The sequence below is a fragment of the Triturus cristatus genome, chromosome 8 (assembly GCF_964204655.1).
Source record: "Triturus cristatus chromosome 8, aTriCri1.1, whole genome shotgun sequence".
In the NCBI taxonomy this organism is placed as follows: domain Eukaryota; kingdom Metazoa; phylum Chordata; class Amphibia; order Caudata; family Salamandridae; genus Triturus; species Triturus cristatus.
In genome coordinates, this window is record NC_140591.1 from 1,653,510,133 (window position 1) to 1,653,524,681 (window position 14,549).

At 40.4% G+C, this 14,549-nt stretch overlaps 1 protein-coding gene and 1 pseudogene across 3 annotated transcripts in view; one reads left to right on the top strand and one right to left on the bottom strand.

Moving 5' to 3' along the window:
* Nucleotides 1-14,549, top strand: part of LOC146808495 (transient receptor potential cation channel subfamily M member 2-like) — a 1,799,999-nt gene that overhangs the window by 1,185,604 nt on the left and 599,846 nt on the right. For all 3 annotated transcript variants that reach the window (XM_085623580.1, XM_085623581.1, XM_085623582.1), the window contains one exon: nucleotides 13,350-13,482. In XM_085623580.1, coding sequence (XP_085479706.1) covers nucleotides 13,350-13,482 — 133 coding nt within the window. The remainder of the gene's footprint in view (nucleotides 1-13,349; nucleotides 13,483-14,549) is intronic.
* The window catches only part of LOC146808496 (uncharacterized), a 33,312-nt pseudogene continuing 32,701 nt past the window's right edge, over nucleotides 13,939-14,549 (bottom strand).

Below are 14,549 nucleotides of genomic sequence, written 5' to 3' on the forward strand. Positions count from 1 at the left end.
CCCAATGGACCTGTCCTAGGGTGCTGTGAGCCATGGTCCTTCATATTAGCAGGTATAATGCCAGTCTTAGCTTCTGATCATTGTCCTCTAACTACCAACCCATAACCGCAAGAAACATACCAGAGGGGTCAGGAATTTGTCCATGAGTCCTTGCCGGAGTTTCGTGTTGACCATAGCAGCAGCAGCAGGAGCAGGAGGATGCGCTTGACGCTGCACGTGGGCAAACACCGAAAGTTGTTTGTTCCTTCGGCCCCTGGCTTCAGCTCCCGCTGACCTCCCTGCTGACCTCCCCCCGCTGTGGGGTTGAGTATTGAAGACTGGGTCGAGAGGCTGGGAGGCGGACGGGCCGGGCGAGACGCGAGGATGCGGGTGCGGACTGCAGCAGCGAGAAGTCTCCCGCATTTCAACAGCTCAGCTCGGCGGTCGGCGTTTGGCGTTGGTGCCTTGGGCCGAGCTAAGCCGAGTCAAACAGGGCATTTAAGGGCATTGAAGCCGGAGCTGCTCGTGGCCTATCTGTGTTCGTGTCAGCATCTCTGCGGCCCCGGAAGAGGTGGAGGTGGCGATGGCATGCTTAATGAAATACCCTTGAAGCCTGAAGCCTGAGGTAGGCGGGTACCGAGGTTTTGACAGATGAATACTGGCTCATGCACAGAGTAGGCACTTAGTATTGTTGTGTTGTGTTGTGTTTCGTGTCTTGTGACTAGCAGCTTCTTTTTTATTTATTTATTTATTTTTATTGAAAAAGGTTTATGACAGACAATCGAAGTTGTTGACAGATATTCCCAATGGTTGCAATCTTCTGCAGATACACTACATGGGTAATAAACAAAATTTTCAAGAAATCAGATCCCTGTCCCTACCTCCACGCATTTCCAACTCCACCATGGGTGATACACACATCTCTCCTCTATAAGTATTCCATTTGGACCATTTTTTATCCCATTTCTTCGGACACCCCCTAGTTATGAACACCTCCTTTTCCGCAGACTAGCAGCTTCTTGAGCAGCCTCGTGAGCTAAGTGGTCGTGGGCGAGGCAAGTCAGCCACAAGTCCTATTTGAAGATCCTCTTGTGAAAGAGGCCAGTGCCTCTGCGTCCCGGTGCTCTGTCCACAGTTTTTTGCTACAGTTGCAGCCACAGTGAGGGGTGAAGAGAAAAAGAGTGGGAGCCAGGAGTTGAGCAGGTGGCTTCGTGGATCTCTGCAGACTTGCGACCTTGTGACCTGCGACCTGTGCACTTTGCAGCCAGCACTTTCCAGCACTCCCTAGTAAAGGTCAGTTGAGGGCTGGGAGCACTGATTTCCCCACTTCTCAACTCCTATTACCCTCATGCGGCTCGGTAAGTCGCAATAACTCACAAATGGTGCGGTTAATGACTGTGGGCGAGGTGGTGAGAGACGGGGGTGTGAATCCCTCCTCGTTAAGAGAGCTTGTAGAGTTGGTGGAGTTGGTGGAGTAATTATAGAAGAGCAGAGAACTGGACTTCTTATCCTTTACACTCCATGCCCAGTGGGACTTCAATGGACTATTATAGACCATAATTGAATATAATTGAGTATCTTGTAATGCCATCCAGGTGCCTGTGCTCAAACGCATCATCAGAAACAGTAACAGGCCAGTTAGGGCCATCAGCCAGCTCAGTAAGTCGCTATACAAACCATAGTAGTCCCCTTAAACTCCAAAAAACCATCCGGCGTAGGAGAAATAGGGATCACCTTTCACAGTTGAAAACTTACCCATCGGTGATGTCGATACTTACAAAAGGTGTAAGGTGCTCCAAGCGTGATAAGGGGTTAAAGGAAGAGAAAAAGGAGGCCCAGGAAGACGTGGAGATGGACACCCATGTAATATCAGAGAATGAGGAGGCTCTTCAGTCCATTAACCCAGAGGTCAAAGTAACCCTTTATCCCGCTGTAATTATTCTACAGAACAATAATGGTGAAAACATTAGGTTGTTGTCATCTACACAGCCACCTGGTGAAACTGTTGTTTTATAATCAGGAGGGGAGGATAGTAAGATGGAATTGGACCTGGCGGTAGGCAAAGCAGAAGGCTCCCCGGAAGAGAACTCGAATAGAAAGGAAATTACACCATTTTCATCATTGGCAGGGTTGGTATCCCTGTTTGACAATCCTCAAACCAATCCAAGAAGTACGATCGGATTTAAGTCAGGTCCCCCTCCATTAAAATTGGGTGAGCTATCACTAAAGGTACTAGATTGCACAGACCTTGGTTCTAGCTCTGAACCAGTGAAAATGGAGGGCTGTACTCTACCGGATATTGCTAAACAAATGGAAAAGAACGTAGAACGGATGGCGCATATGAGAAAAACAAGCGTCATGGTGAGGGATCCAGACTTGGGAGTGTCTCCGGTCTTATTAGCTGGTCTACCACATATTCCCGCTCTATAGTAGTACCCCTACTAGTTTATCGCATGCTCATTCATTTGAATTTTCAGCTAAGGGACATCAGCAGCATTGCTGGACAAGGGGGCAGAGAACATTATGAACTCAATTGAGAATACACAGAGGGGGGGAACATTGGGGATTTTCTATGCATTGGAGAGAATTCTCTCCTCAATTTTATCTTTGTTAGAAAAAAGTATGGTAAATTCTGATCATATATTGGAAGTCCTCTCTCCCATACTAATAGGGGTCCAAGAATGTAACCAGTTCAATCAAGCCATAAATAAATTGATAAATGTTCCTGAGGTAGCTTGTTGCCCATGTCAGATATTTAACGGGATGCTAAAAAGTGGTATTAAACTAGGGGATGGGGAAATTAAGGAAACGAACAAGGGTTCTAATGTTGTCCCGCTCAGAGGTAGCCAAATTGTAAGTTTATCCCCAGTCAAGCAACATCCAGAGAGCACCCACATTACTAGCCGTGGGGGAAACTTAAATTCAAAAGTATGTCCGGTTACGCCCCCATTACGGGTATACCCTATATTTAAAAAAAAGTATTGTAAAAACCCATGCATACAGATTATTGAAGAATCAACAAATACTTTAGATATTGTACCCTTAGGAGAGGTCCCCGTATTAAGAGAAAGTAATATCAGACTTGGTCGGACGGGTAAGAAGAAGAAAAGGACCCGACGCATCCCAAAGCGGAAACAGAAAAAAATGCAGTTCCCTCCCGTAAGTGAGGAGTTAACTAGTACAAAATCTCCTCCAAGTAGAAAGATACCCGGGATTTTGGGGCAACCCACATCGTACATCGGACAAAAAACTGGGCAAGATAATGATAACCAGTCGATCTGCTCGAACTTGGTGCTTATTAACTCACAGAGCCAAGAGGGATATGAAGAAAGTGGAATTCCTAAAGTAAACATAGGCGACAGCGAGAACCAGAACCTTCCCCGGAACATTAACTTGGTTAATTATGTACCAAGTAGTGACCCCATACCTGGAAATGTTTTGGAAAACTCAAATGAGCCTGTAATAGAATAAGTCTTAGCTACTGGAGGTGCCGCCCTAGTGAGCGGGATACTTTCTTAGTACGGTTTGATTCCGGCCAGGGGGAAGTCGGGGAGGGGGACTTGATTACAGTTTGTAATAGTAATAGGGCTATGATAGAGAGGGGTCCGGTCTTGGGGCAGCCTGGTAAAAGGCCAACAGGGAATACAATGTTCGAAACTGAATCAATGTTACTGAATAGAAGTGCCCTTCTACAGCTGTTAACAGAGATAAAGGACTTGGGTCCGATAACAAGCAAAGACCTTGAGATGGCCTACTTAGATTGTAAGAGCACTCCCCCAAGTACTACAGTTACATTTATATCAGGGGTAGTTTCAATGTTAGTAACAGCTAATGTAGATTGCTTTAGGAAAAAAAGGTATAGATGTGTTCTCTAGTGTACCCCCTTGTCTTGTTCCGTCTGAAAGCTCAGGAATGATTCATCAGATGCAAGGTTGTGGGTTCTCTAATAACAGGGGCGCAAGAATCCCTATAAACCTTAAAGACATTGAAATAACGGTAGGGAGAAATCTACAAAACAGAGAAATTAACATTTTAGTTCCCGAAATCCGAAAGCCTAGTAGTCCCAATGTGGAGGATCAGGTGGCTAAGTGGAGTTGGGTAGCTGGTAGCCTGAATAGGTCAAAAATAACCACTACAAAGGCCAAAACGCGTTGGTAGCCAATTGGAAGAATCCTATCCTGGAATGTAGCGGGGGTAGGAAAAAGGTGCTGCAAGCTTAAATCATTATTAGAATATGACCCTAAAATAATTTGCCTCTAAGAAACCTGGATGGGGGGGATTTTCAGTTTGAGAACTTTTATGTGTGTTGTTGTTCAGCAAAAAGATCTGTAAAAGGGCATGTTAGTGGTGGTTTAGCTATTTTACTCAGCTGTGCCATGAGATGGGATCCTGTGATGTATAAGCATCCCTCAAAATGTTGCATTGGAGTGAAGTTGAGGATTGGTGAAGATAACGTGGGGCAAGCAGTTTTTCTTTTACTGGTAAACGTGTATATTCCTCCTGGGAGAGCATCAAACCCATTGGTCGATTCTGTACTTTTGTGCAAAGGTTAAGTAACACTGAAGAATGCTCACAGATTATGATGGTGGGTGACTTTAATGCTAAATTATCCATCAGTGCAGTTTTGTCCTTTTCAAATCTTGAGTTGGAGGAAGTATGGTCCATCCCAGATTCCGTATTACCAGTACATTTAAAATCAAATAAACGAGGCTTTTTACTTCTGCATAATTTCAAAATTTTAGACCTTGTAACGTTAAACAGTAGATTTCCAGAGGACTCCCCTGCTGTTTATACTTTTCAGGGCGCATATGATCACTCCTTAATTGATTACATGGCAGTATCTTACCAACTATTTAATGTATGCACACAATTTAAGGTATTGTTCACAAATATGAGTGACCACAGTATTTTAGCTGATATAGAAATTGAGAAGCCCGAAAAAACATGGAATCAGAAGGATGAAAAGGTCTTATACAGTTGTAACAACGGGCGCACTTGCTGGTCAAATAATGCGCTCCCCAATTTTAAGAGGGTCCTTGAAAATACTGCCTTTGCCTGCACCCAAGAAACCCCTGTTCACAGGTTTGAGAGAACTTTGGCTGCAATTAGAACCTTTGGAAGAAAGAAGCAAGTCATCAGTTTTGCTCCATTAGTAACTATATCAAGGGAAATTAAAAAATTGAATCAGGAAATTAACACTTTAATTAGAGTCCAATTTAGGCTGCCCACGATATATAGGCAAAGGGAAATTAATAGATTGAAACAAGTACGGAAAAGGACAATGATATCAGATCGTAGAAGGGTTGAAGATTCAAAATGGGTTAGACTTCGAGAGGTTGCCCTGTCTGGAGATACTAGGAAGTATTGGGCACAGATTGCAAAATTTTGTGATGGGAGAGAGAAGTCAAAACCTATTTTAATCCCATAAGCAGAATGGTCAACGTATATTTCCCAGCTTTATGCCTCAAATCCCGCAGTTGGGCAGAATCTTGAGGTTAGCACTGCCCCGACCATGGGAAGCGATTATGGTGCACCATCATGCTTAGAGATTGAGGGTTACATTAAATGGGCAAGATATTCTAGTGCAAGGGGCCCAGACGACGTACCAATTGCCATAATAAAACAGGACGGTGAAGAGTGGGCAAAATTTCTGTACCCACTGTTTGTCCATTGTTATACCCATGGTGACATCCCGCAATCCTGGAAGGGAAGTATAATTGTTCCACTGTATAAAAAGGGTCCAAAAAATTCACCTGCCAGTTTCAAACAGATCTCTCTCTTGGATGCAATGGGGAAATTATTTGCAAAGATCATCCTTACTCATCTACAAGATTGGGCATTTGGAAATAATTTCATCCCCTTAGAACTAACAGGATTTCATAAAAATAGTGGCACTTTGGATAATATCACCACCTTGAAAACCTTAACAGAAAAATATCCAGTAAGTCGGGGATGCTGTTATTTGTGGCTTTTATAGATTTCTCCACAGCATTTGACAGGGTAGATCGGAGAATGCTGTGGAGGAAAATGGTCACCTTGGGATACCAGGGAATCTCTTACGATTAGTTATTGCTCTACACTCCTCCACCTTGACTCAGGTTTTATTAGGGGGAACACAAGGCCTCTCGAGAAAAATAGTAACTAAGATCTATTTATATTAATGATTTGCTAAGAAGAGTGGGGCTCAGTAAAGGGGATTCGCCCAAATTAGGAAATTTAGAGCTGAGCTGTCTGCTATATGCAGACAACGCCATAATAATGGATTTAACTCGAATTGGACTACAAAGACGACTTGCCGAGTTGATCAGGTATACAGAAGAGTACTATTTAAAAATAAATATTTTAAAGAGAAAAGTCATGATATTTAGTTATCAAGGATGTAAGGTCAGAAAAAACTTTTTGGGAAAAGAGAAACTGGAAGTAGTAAAATTCTATCCATATTTAGGAAAAATATTCACAAACAGGTGCTCATCTAGCAATCATATGGACCATTGCAAAGGCAATGCAATCTCACAAGCCTTTGCAATAAACCGTTTGTACACACACTGCGGGAAAAGACACTTTTCTCATATCATATCAGTATATAAAATAAAGATTCCACCCACACTGAACTATGCCAGCGAAACAATAGATGCACAAGAGTGGGACAAATTTGAGAAATTGGAAGGGCAAATCTGGCGCCAAATTTGTAATTTGAATCGCGCTGCACCTATTGCTGCACTTAGGCTTGAATTTGGTTTACTCCCCACTTATGTGCTATCGATGGCTGCGTGCTTAAGATGGAGCAATGCATTGATAAATAGCTCAGAGAACCCGTTACGGGTTGCACTGTACAGATAAATATTTGAAAATATGAAAAAAAAAGAGAGCTCTTTTTAAGAATTATTTAAAAGCTTTAACAATGTTCAGCTTAGATGAGGATGGGGCGGCGGTCCTCTGTAAAAGGGCTCTGAAAATCAGAATTAAGAAAACAATCTATGGGGTCTCTCGTGAAAGGGATATTAAAATGTGCACAGAGAATAGTAACAATGACCGTATTGTGGGGAGTAGTTTTGTCAAAAAACCCCAACCCTATGTTTTATGGAATCTTAAACATGGAGTACGTGGGGTGATTCTGCTGCTGATACTGAATTTACTTCTTCTTAGAATTATAACAGGAGCTTGGGAGGGTATTCCTAGACAGGATATTGTCATTTATGTAATTCCTGTATACAAGACTTAAATCATGTCCTATTTGTCTATTTAATACGTCGCAGATACCTAAGGAATTGTTTTTTAAAGTATAATATTGCCACAGGAGAAGAGGCCCGGAACTGTCTGCTCTCACCCCCATCTGATCTAATGTGTTTTAAAAAATTTAGGTTTTTTTAAACCATTTTTAAATATATATTAGAGCAGTATTGATCTATTTAATATGTATGTTCTGAGCCCTTGCACTTTTTGACCTTTCAGCCTTAAGGTTAAGGAACAGAAGAGGCTGATTTATTTTGTACGCAACTGAGCACGTGCACTTTTACAAACTTTTTTGCTGCTAGTTACGTGTCCTGTGTGATCGCTTGCACTTTAGTAAACCCTTGTTTTGCTACTAATTATTGTGCGTTTCATTTCGAAAATGGACCTTTATAGTATTTAAATACTCTTGCACTGCTATTATGCTGCTGATTATCCTGTACTGTTTAGTGAATAGACAAATTGTTGGTTTTTTTACCATATGGCTACGTTGCTCGTTATCTAGTACTGTATAGCGAATTGTCAAATTCTCGCATTTTATAATAAGGTTTTAATTCTGAAAGTTTTATGATAATATTAGATTATAAATTTTGTACAAGTCTGCAAGTATTCATTCATGGTAAAAAAAAAATGTATGGTTCAATCCTCTTGGCATTCGAAAATCTATAGAATGGCTGCTATCAATGTTTATTTGTGCTTTTAGATGATATGTTATGATGAATTTAGTACTGGTAATGTTTATGGAGTGTAATGTTGTTCTTAAGATGTATTTTTATGTGGAATTCTTCGGAATTCCAAATCATAATAAAATTAATTTAAACTTTTTCATAAAGATGTTAAAATTGATAGTAATAGGACTCAGGCGGCCATTCAAAAATTGCAAGTTACTGTTTATAAAATTGGTCAAACATGCACCGAAATATCGAATCGTATGGCCTCTGTTGAATCCCGTACAGAAAATTTAGAATCCAATGTCACCAAACTCCAATTCCAGGAAAAAGAGAATGATGGCATTATCAATGACTTGATGCAAAAGGTAGAAGATTTAGAGAATAGAGGCAGGAGAAACAACTTGCGCTTTCTTGGTATTCCTGAGGGCGCCGAGGGCAAAGATCCAAGAGGGTTCATGGCTGATCTACTAAAAACTACCTTCCCGGAACTTCAAATCTGGGATATGAATAAAGAGATTCAACGTGCACATCGTTTCCCCTTGGCACTCCCGAAACATAAGACTCCACAATATCCGAGAGCAATGTTAGTTTATTTCGGGAACTTTATCTTAAGGGAAAAAATCTACGATATTGCCAGACCCTCAAATAAAAAAGAATATAAGGGGTTTACCTTCTTCGCTCGCCCGGACTTTGCCCACGCCACAGTAGAGCGAAGATGGCGAATGAGGCAACTTTTCACCCCTTTTGAGCAAATCAGAGCAACCGTGTTCCTGCAAAATCCGGCTCGTCTTAAAGTCATTTATAAAGGAACAACTAAAATCTTCATAAGTGAAATTCAGGCCGAATCCTACTTGAAAGAAATTACTGAGACAATTAAGCATAACACCGGAAAATAACATAGCGGCACAGAAAAAAAAGAATGGACACTAGCAGTATATTGATATTGTTAAAATATTAAATAGAGGAAGAAAGTATTTTACTTTCTATAGCTTGGGTTTTGAGGATTATAAAGTGAAGTAACTTATTTATTTATTTAAATAATTTTATTTTTATTTATTTTTTATCAACCCAAAAGTATATATTGCTGATCCGGCCGCAAGGCATGCCGGGACGAACTGCTCTCACCGGCTCCTACACCTGGGTGCTCTATGACCCAGGACGTCTCACAGGGAGGTGGGGTGGGGGGTGGCAGGGGAGGTTGGTGGTGGACGGGGGAGTAAGGGGGCAGTATCTAAAAAAAAAATCTAAAAACAGAATCAGAATTAAGACAGACATCACTTCTTTTACTATATTAATACTACTCTTAGGGAACAAGGTATTCATATACAAAATAACGTTAACATACCATTATTGTTATTTAAGATTACTGACATATTATGGGTTACGAAATATAGGATTATGGCAAAGTTAACTATTCGAACCTGTAATGTTTCAGGCATTTTAGATAGAGATAAACGCCAACGGCTGAGCGAGATAATATACCAAAACCCAGTAGATATTATCTGTCTTCAAGAAACGCATCTACCCTGGGATAAGAGGCATCTGCTTAAAATTAGGGGATATAATCTATTAGCATGTACCTCACAAACGTCGCATACTAGGGGGGTAGCTGTGCTTGCTAAAAACTTTCTGGGGCAAGCTACCTATAAATTAGCAGATACTCAGGGTAGATGGGTTATTATCAAATTGGGCCTAGGCATTACTATCTGCTCTATTTACGGATCTAACCAAGATGACCCGACTATATTTGAGTTACTTGAGCTTGAATTAGCATCAATACAGGGCCTACTTATCTTATGCGGCGACTTAAATATTTCATTAGGCTCCCAATCTTTCAGCAATATACGCCAACATTATAAAGGCCGTAAGCCCCGAGTTTTTAAAGCTATTTCTAGACTCTGTTACAGCTTTGGTTTAAATGATATTTGGGAGCTTAAAAATTATCCGGATCCAGGCTACACCTATTATTTTTGTCCCCACAACAAATATGTTAGAATTGATTATTTTCTTACTACAAATGATCTGTTAAACAATGCCTCAATTATTAAGGAACCTAAAATCATCTCTGACCACAATGCTTTAACTCTCACAGTTAAGCTTATATCTTTTAAGAGGGAACGCTATATCTGGACTTTTGATAGGAAGCTATTAGCTAACATGGAATATATTACCCACATTACCAGCTGGACTCAAGAGTTTTTTGATATGAATAGATATAGCGCCTCTAGGATTGTAGTATGGGACTGTTTTAAAGCGGCTCTAAGAGGCGAAACAATCAGTTATCAAGCTAGAATACGGAAGGAAACTAGTAAGAAGTATCAACAACAACTGGCTGCTCTGGCTAGGGTTGAGGAAGAACATACGGTGCAAATTGCACACAGTGATAATGGGAAAGCAGTTATGTATCACTTGTTGTTGTTAAAAACTGAACTCAATTCTGGCTTGACCCAGAAAGCTGCTGAGATGTATAAAACACACCAAAAAGAAATATATGAGAATGGGGAAAAGGTAGGCAAACAACTGGCACTACATACACGCCAACAAATCTCTTATAATGCTATTACTAAGATAAAAATGGGAGCGCAGACGTTTACACAAACACCTGATATAATTAGTGCATTCCAACAATATTATCAAACTCTTTATCAGGATGATAATATATTAATGGGGCAGACTTAGACCGGTTTTTGAATAATTTTCTCGAACATCCAGAGGTAAATAAGACTTTAGACGACAATATTAGGGAAGACCTTGAGAAATAAATTACACTAATAGAAGTCCAGACTGCCTTGTCTTCATTGGCCTACGGGAAAGCGGCAGGTCCCAATAAAATTCCTCTGGAATTATATAAAATTCTTAGTCATACTATTTGTCCACTTATTTATGATCTTTTCTTAGGGATTCAATGGAGCGGTATTTCACCCGCTTCATGGAGAGAATCAAACATAATTATTTTTCCAAAAAAGGGTAAGCCTCCGGATCAACTATCATCCTATCGTCCAATTTCCCTAATTAACTCTGAATCTAAATTATACCCCAAAATTATGGCTATTCGGCTCGGTCGGGTCATTGAACAGCTGGTCTCCCCATGGCAACATGGGTTTATCCCCGGTAAAGGCACGACTGATCATACTCGGAGAGCTATTTCCCTGTTTGATATAATGTCTGCAACGGGAGGGCAGATGTCGATGATTCTTTTGGACGCTGAGAAGGCCTTTGACCGGGTCTCCTGGAATTGTTTATGGGCAGTAATGACACGCTATAATTTTGGCCCCAAATTTGTCAAATCTTTAATGGCTATGTATATTGAACCAAAGGCAAAATTACAAACAATGGGTTCTGAATCAAGTATAATTAGAGTATCAAGAGGCACGCGTCAGGGTTGCCCTTGTTCCCCAATATTATTCGCCCTTTATATAAACCCTCTAATTTTGAAACTACTAGAGAATCCCTGAATCATACCTATAGTGGTTAATCAATATAAAACTAAAGTATTGGCATATGCCGATGACATCGCTGTATTAACATCGAACCCTTCTGAGGCTATGTCTGAAATAGAGACAATAACACAAATGTTTGGACTTTACTCTGGATGTTCATTAAATAAAGAAAAAACAATTATGCTCTGTACAGATAATATCATTTGTAACGATCGTAGGAAATGCGATAGCGCTACATACCTTGGTGTTCGCTTAAGCCCTGATGTTATACAAATCCCCAGACTTAACTATGAACCCTTATTAAACACTATAAAAAAAGATTTAGACCGGGTTGATAGCCTACAGCTATCCATCATTGGTAGAGGAAATTTTTTTAAATGAATATTCTTCCTAGGGTGCTCTATTTATTTAGAGCTATTCCTTTAATACCTGAGGAGAAGGCACTCAAAATATTAGATTCTGTTATGTCTAAATTTATGTGGCAACAAGGTAAAATCAGAAGATCCCTGAAGCTTCTCTCGCTCCCTCTGAATAAAGGAGGATTAGCAGTTCCAAATATCTTGTTTTACCTCTGGGCCTCATTTCTCCAACAGATGGCTCCGCTTCTTAAAGTTAATCCCAAACAAGAGATTCTTGAAGTCGAATCTCTCCCTTCTATCTATGAGCTATCCCTCGGTGAAAAAGTTAAAGGTCTCCTTTTGAGGCTATTGGAGAGAAGCTATTTTAAAAAGATTAAATTTAAAGTTATTTCTAGCGCATGGAAAATATGGTTTAAAATAACAAAATATATGCATATTTCAAAAATTAATAGATACTCTCCTCTATGGCACTCTAACTTATTACCTGAACTAGTCTATGATGCTATCTCAAAGAAATGGCAAACTATTGGTATTATTACTATAGGTGACTTTTTGGGTGCGAACCCAGTCTCTACATTTGCAGATCTGCAAAAGAAATTTCATCTTTCAAATGGACAATATCTTAAATTTTTGCAGATTCAATCTATTATTAAATACAATTGATTTGGGGAGAATTGAAATTATTGATATTATAGGTAAAAATACGACTAGAATAGGTACAATTTATGGGCTATTGCTGGATAAGCTTGAAGATGACATAGAGCATACGGAAACTGTTTGGGCAGAGAAACTCGACAACCCAAATGTAGATATCGACATGAGTCTTTATCTATCATCATGTCTCCTTATGTCAGCTAGATTAAAAGCCCAGACGTATAAAACTATATATAACTTATATTTTACCCCGGCCAAATTATTTGCTTGGGGAAAAAGAGAGAATGATCATTGTCCTAGATGTCATAAAGGCCCCGCTACATTAATACACATGTTTAGTGAATGTGATCAATTAACTCTTATAAAAAAAAAATGATTTGTGAATTTTGGAATGAAGTGTTCGGCCATAAGTTACCTGATTTCCCCCACGCTATATTTGTTAGGCACTGATAATACACTTAGCCTAAATAGGGATGAAGAGGCCATGCTTTTTATTGGAATGGCGGTCCTTAGGCTCATTCTAGCAGCTCGGTGGAAAGACTCAGACCCGCCATGTTTTCAAGTGTGGCTAGCCCGCTTTCTTGGTGTGTTTAACCAGGAAAGCGCTATCTATTCTACTAGAGGGCTAAAATCGGCTATGCGTGGCAAGGTGATTTGGCAACCAATTATTAACTGGAGAAAAGGGCTCTGCGTAGATTAAGATTTTTTTTTCTCTTCTCTCTCTCTTTGATTTATTTTTATCACAATGAGAATGTATTATATATGAAAATGCCTGTATTATATTTGAAAGTGTTGGTATATTGTATTGTACAATATCTTTGTATTCGGACTTCTGTCTCTTCTGGTTCTGAAATAAAAAAAAAAGTTTAAAAAAAAAATTAATTGAATTGAAATTGAAATACCAGAGGGGTTTGTACCTCAGATGGGTCACTACCATTAGGCAGTTATTAATAACATGTGTGCCCCAGATTTCTTTGCAATGGCATTGACCGTTGTTCTTCTCTTCTTGTTTGCAGATGGATCACAATCTGGCCTTATGTCGGAAGAGTCATCCTTGCTTTAGACTTCATCGCATTCTGCCTCCGTCTCATGTACATTTTTACTCTGAGTAGGACCCTTGGGCCCAAGATCATCATGTTGAGGAGGATGGTGAGAACCCCTGTTCCTGTCCTCAATATCGCAACTCTTCATTATTCCAATTCACAGCGTCATCAAAGGCCCAAATTTACTATTGCATTGAGCCAGCACTCACACAATGAAAAGTGTTGCAAATATATTTACTTATTCATTTAATGGTTTTATGCAACGTATAGCGCGAATAGGCAGAAGACTGCTTTACATAGAAAAACAAGATACAATTTGACGTGGCAAGGTGAGCAAAAATATGATAAGCTGGAATGGCACCCGAGTGGGTGTCAGTGGTTAGACAATTTTTTTTCCCATCACCTTTTGCGTGTTTGATGTAAGAGTAAACCCAAGCGTGGGTCCCGTGCTCACTGTCCTCCTGGAGCCAAGCTGCGCCTGACTGAAGAGCCCCAATAAAGCTGAAACCGGTTTTGGGTTGCTTCTATTTCACTTCAGCGAGGACCCGCCTAAGTGTTCAGGCTAGACTGTTCCAATTGGAGCAGTGGCAAGAGTGATTTGCTTATAGCGGGGGCTGAGGTGGCACTGTGGGCAAAAACAACAGGTTGTAATGCTACCACATTCAATTGCCAGAGGTTAGACCTATTGCAATCATTCCTCCCATCGCCTTTTGTGTGTTTGATAGAAAGACAAGATGCAAGTTGTACAGCAAACATCACTTAAAACAATAATAGTATAGCATGGTAATAAAGCCATTATCAATTCTGGAAGACCTAAAGTAGTAGTATTTAATGGGATAGTAGATTGATTTAGTCTGAGAGACATTGTTGAAATGAGTAGGTTTTCAGATGTTTCCAAAAAGATAATTGTCAGGCCTTTACTATAAAGTAAAGTGGGAGTGGAACCTGAGATGTCACCTGGAATATCAATCATTTTTCTACTGACAGTGTTGTCATGAAAGTTCCATTAACCCCTTCAGTGCCCATGACGAGCTGGACTCGTCATGGGCCGCGGTTGCGCTGTGCCCATGACGAGTCCAGCTCGTCATAGACCCCGCCCGCTAATGCAACGGCCGGCACAGGGCGGGGAAAGGGGCGGGCACTGAAGGGGTTCAAACCAGTTTATGCTGCAAT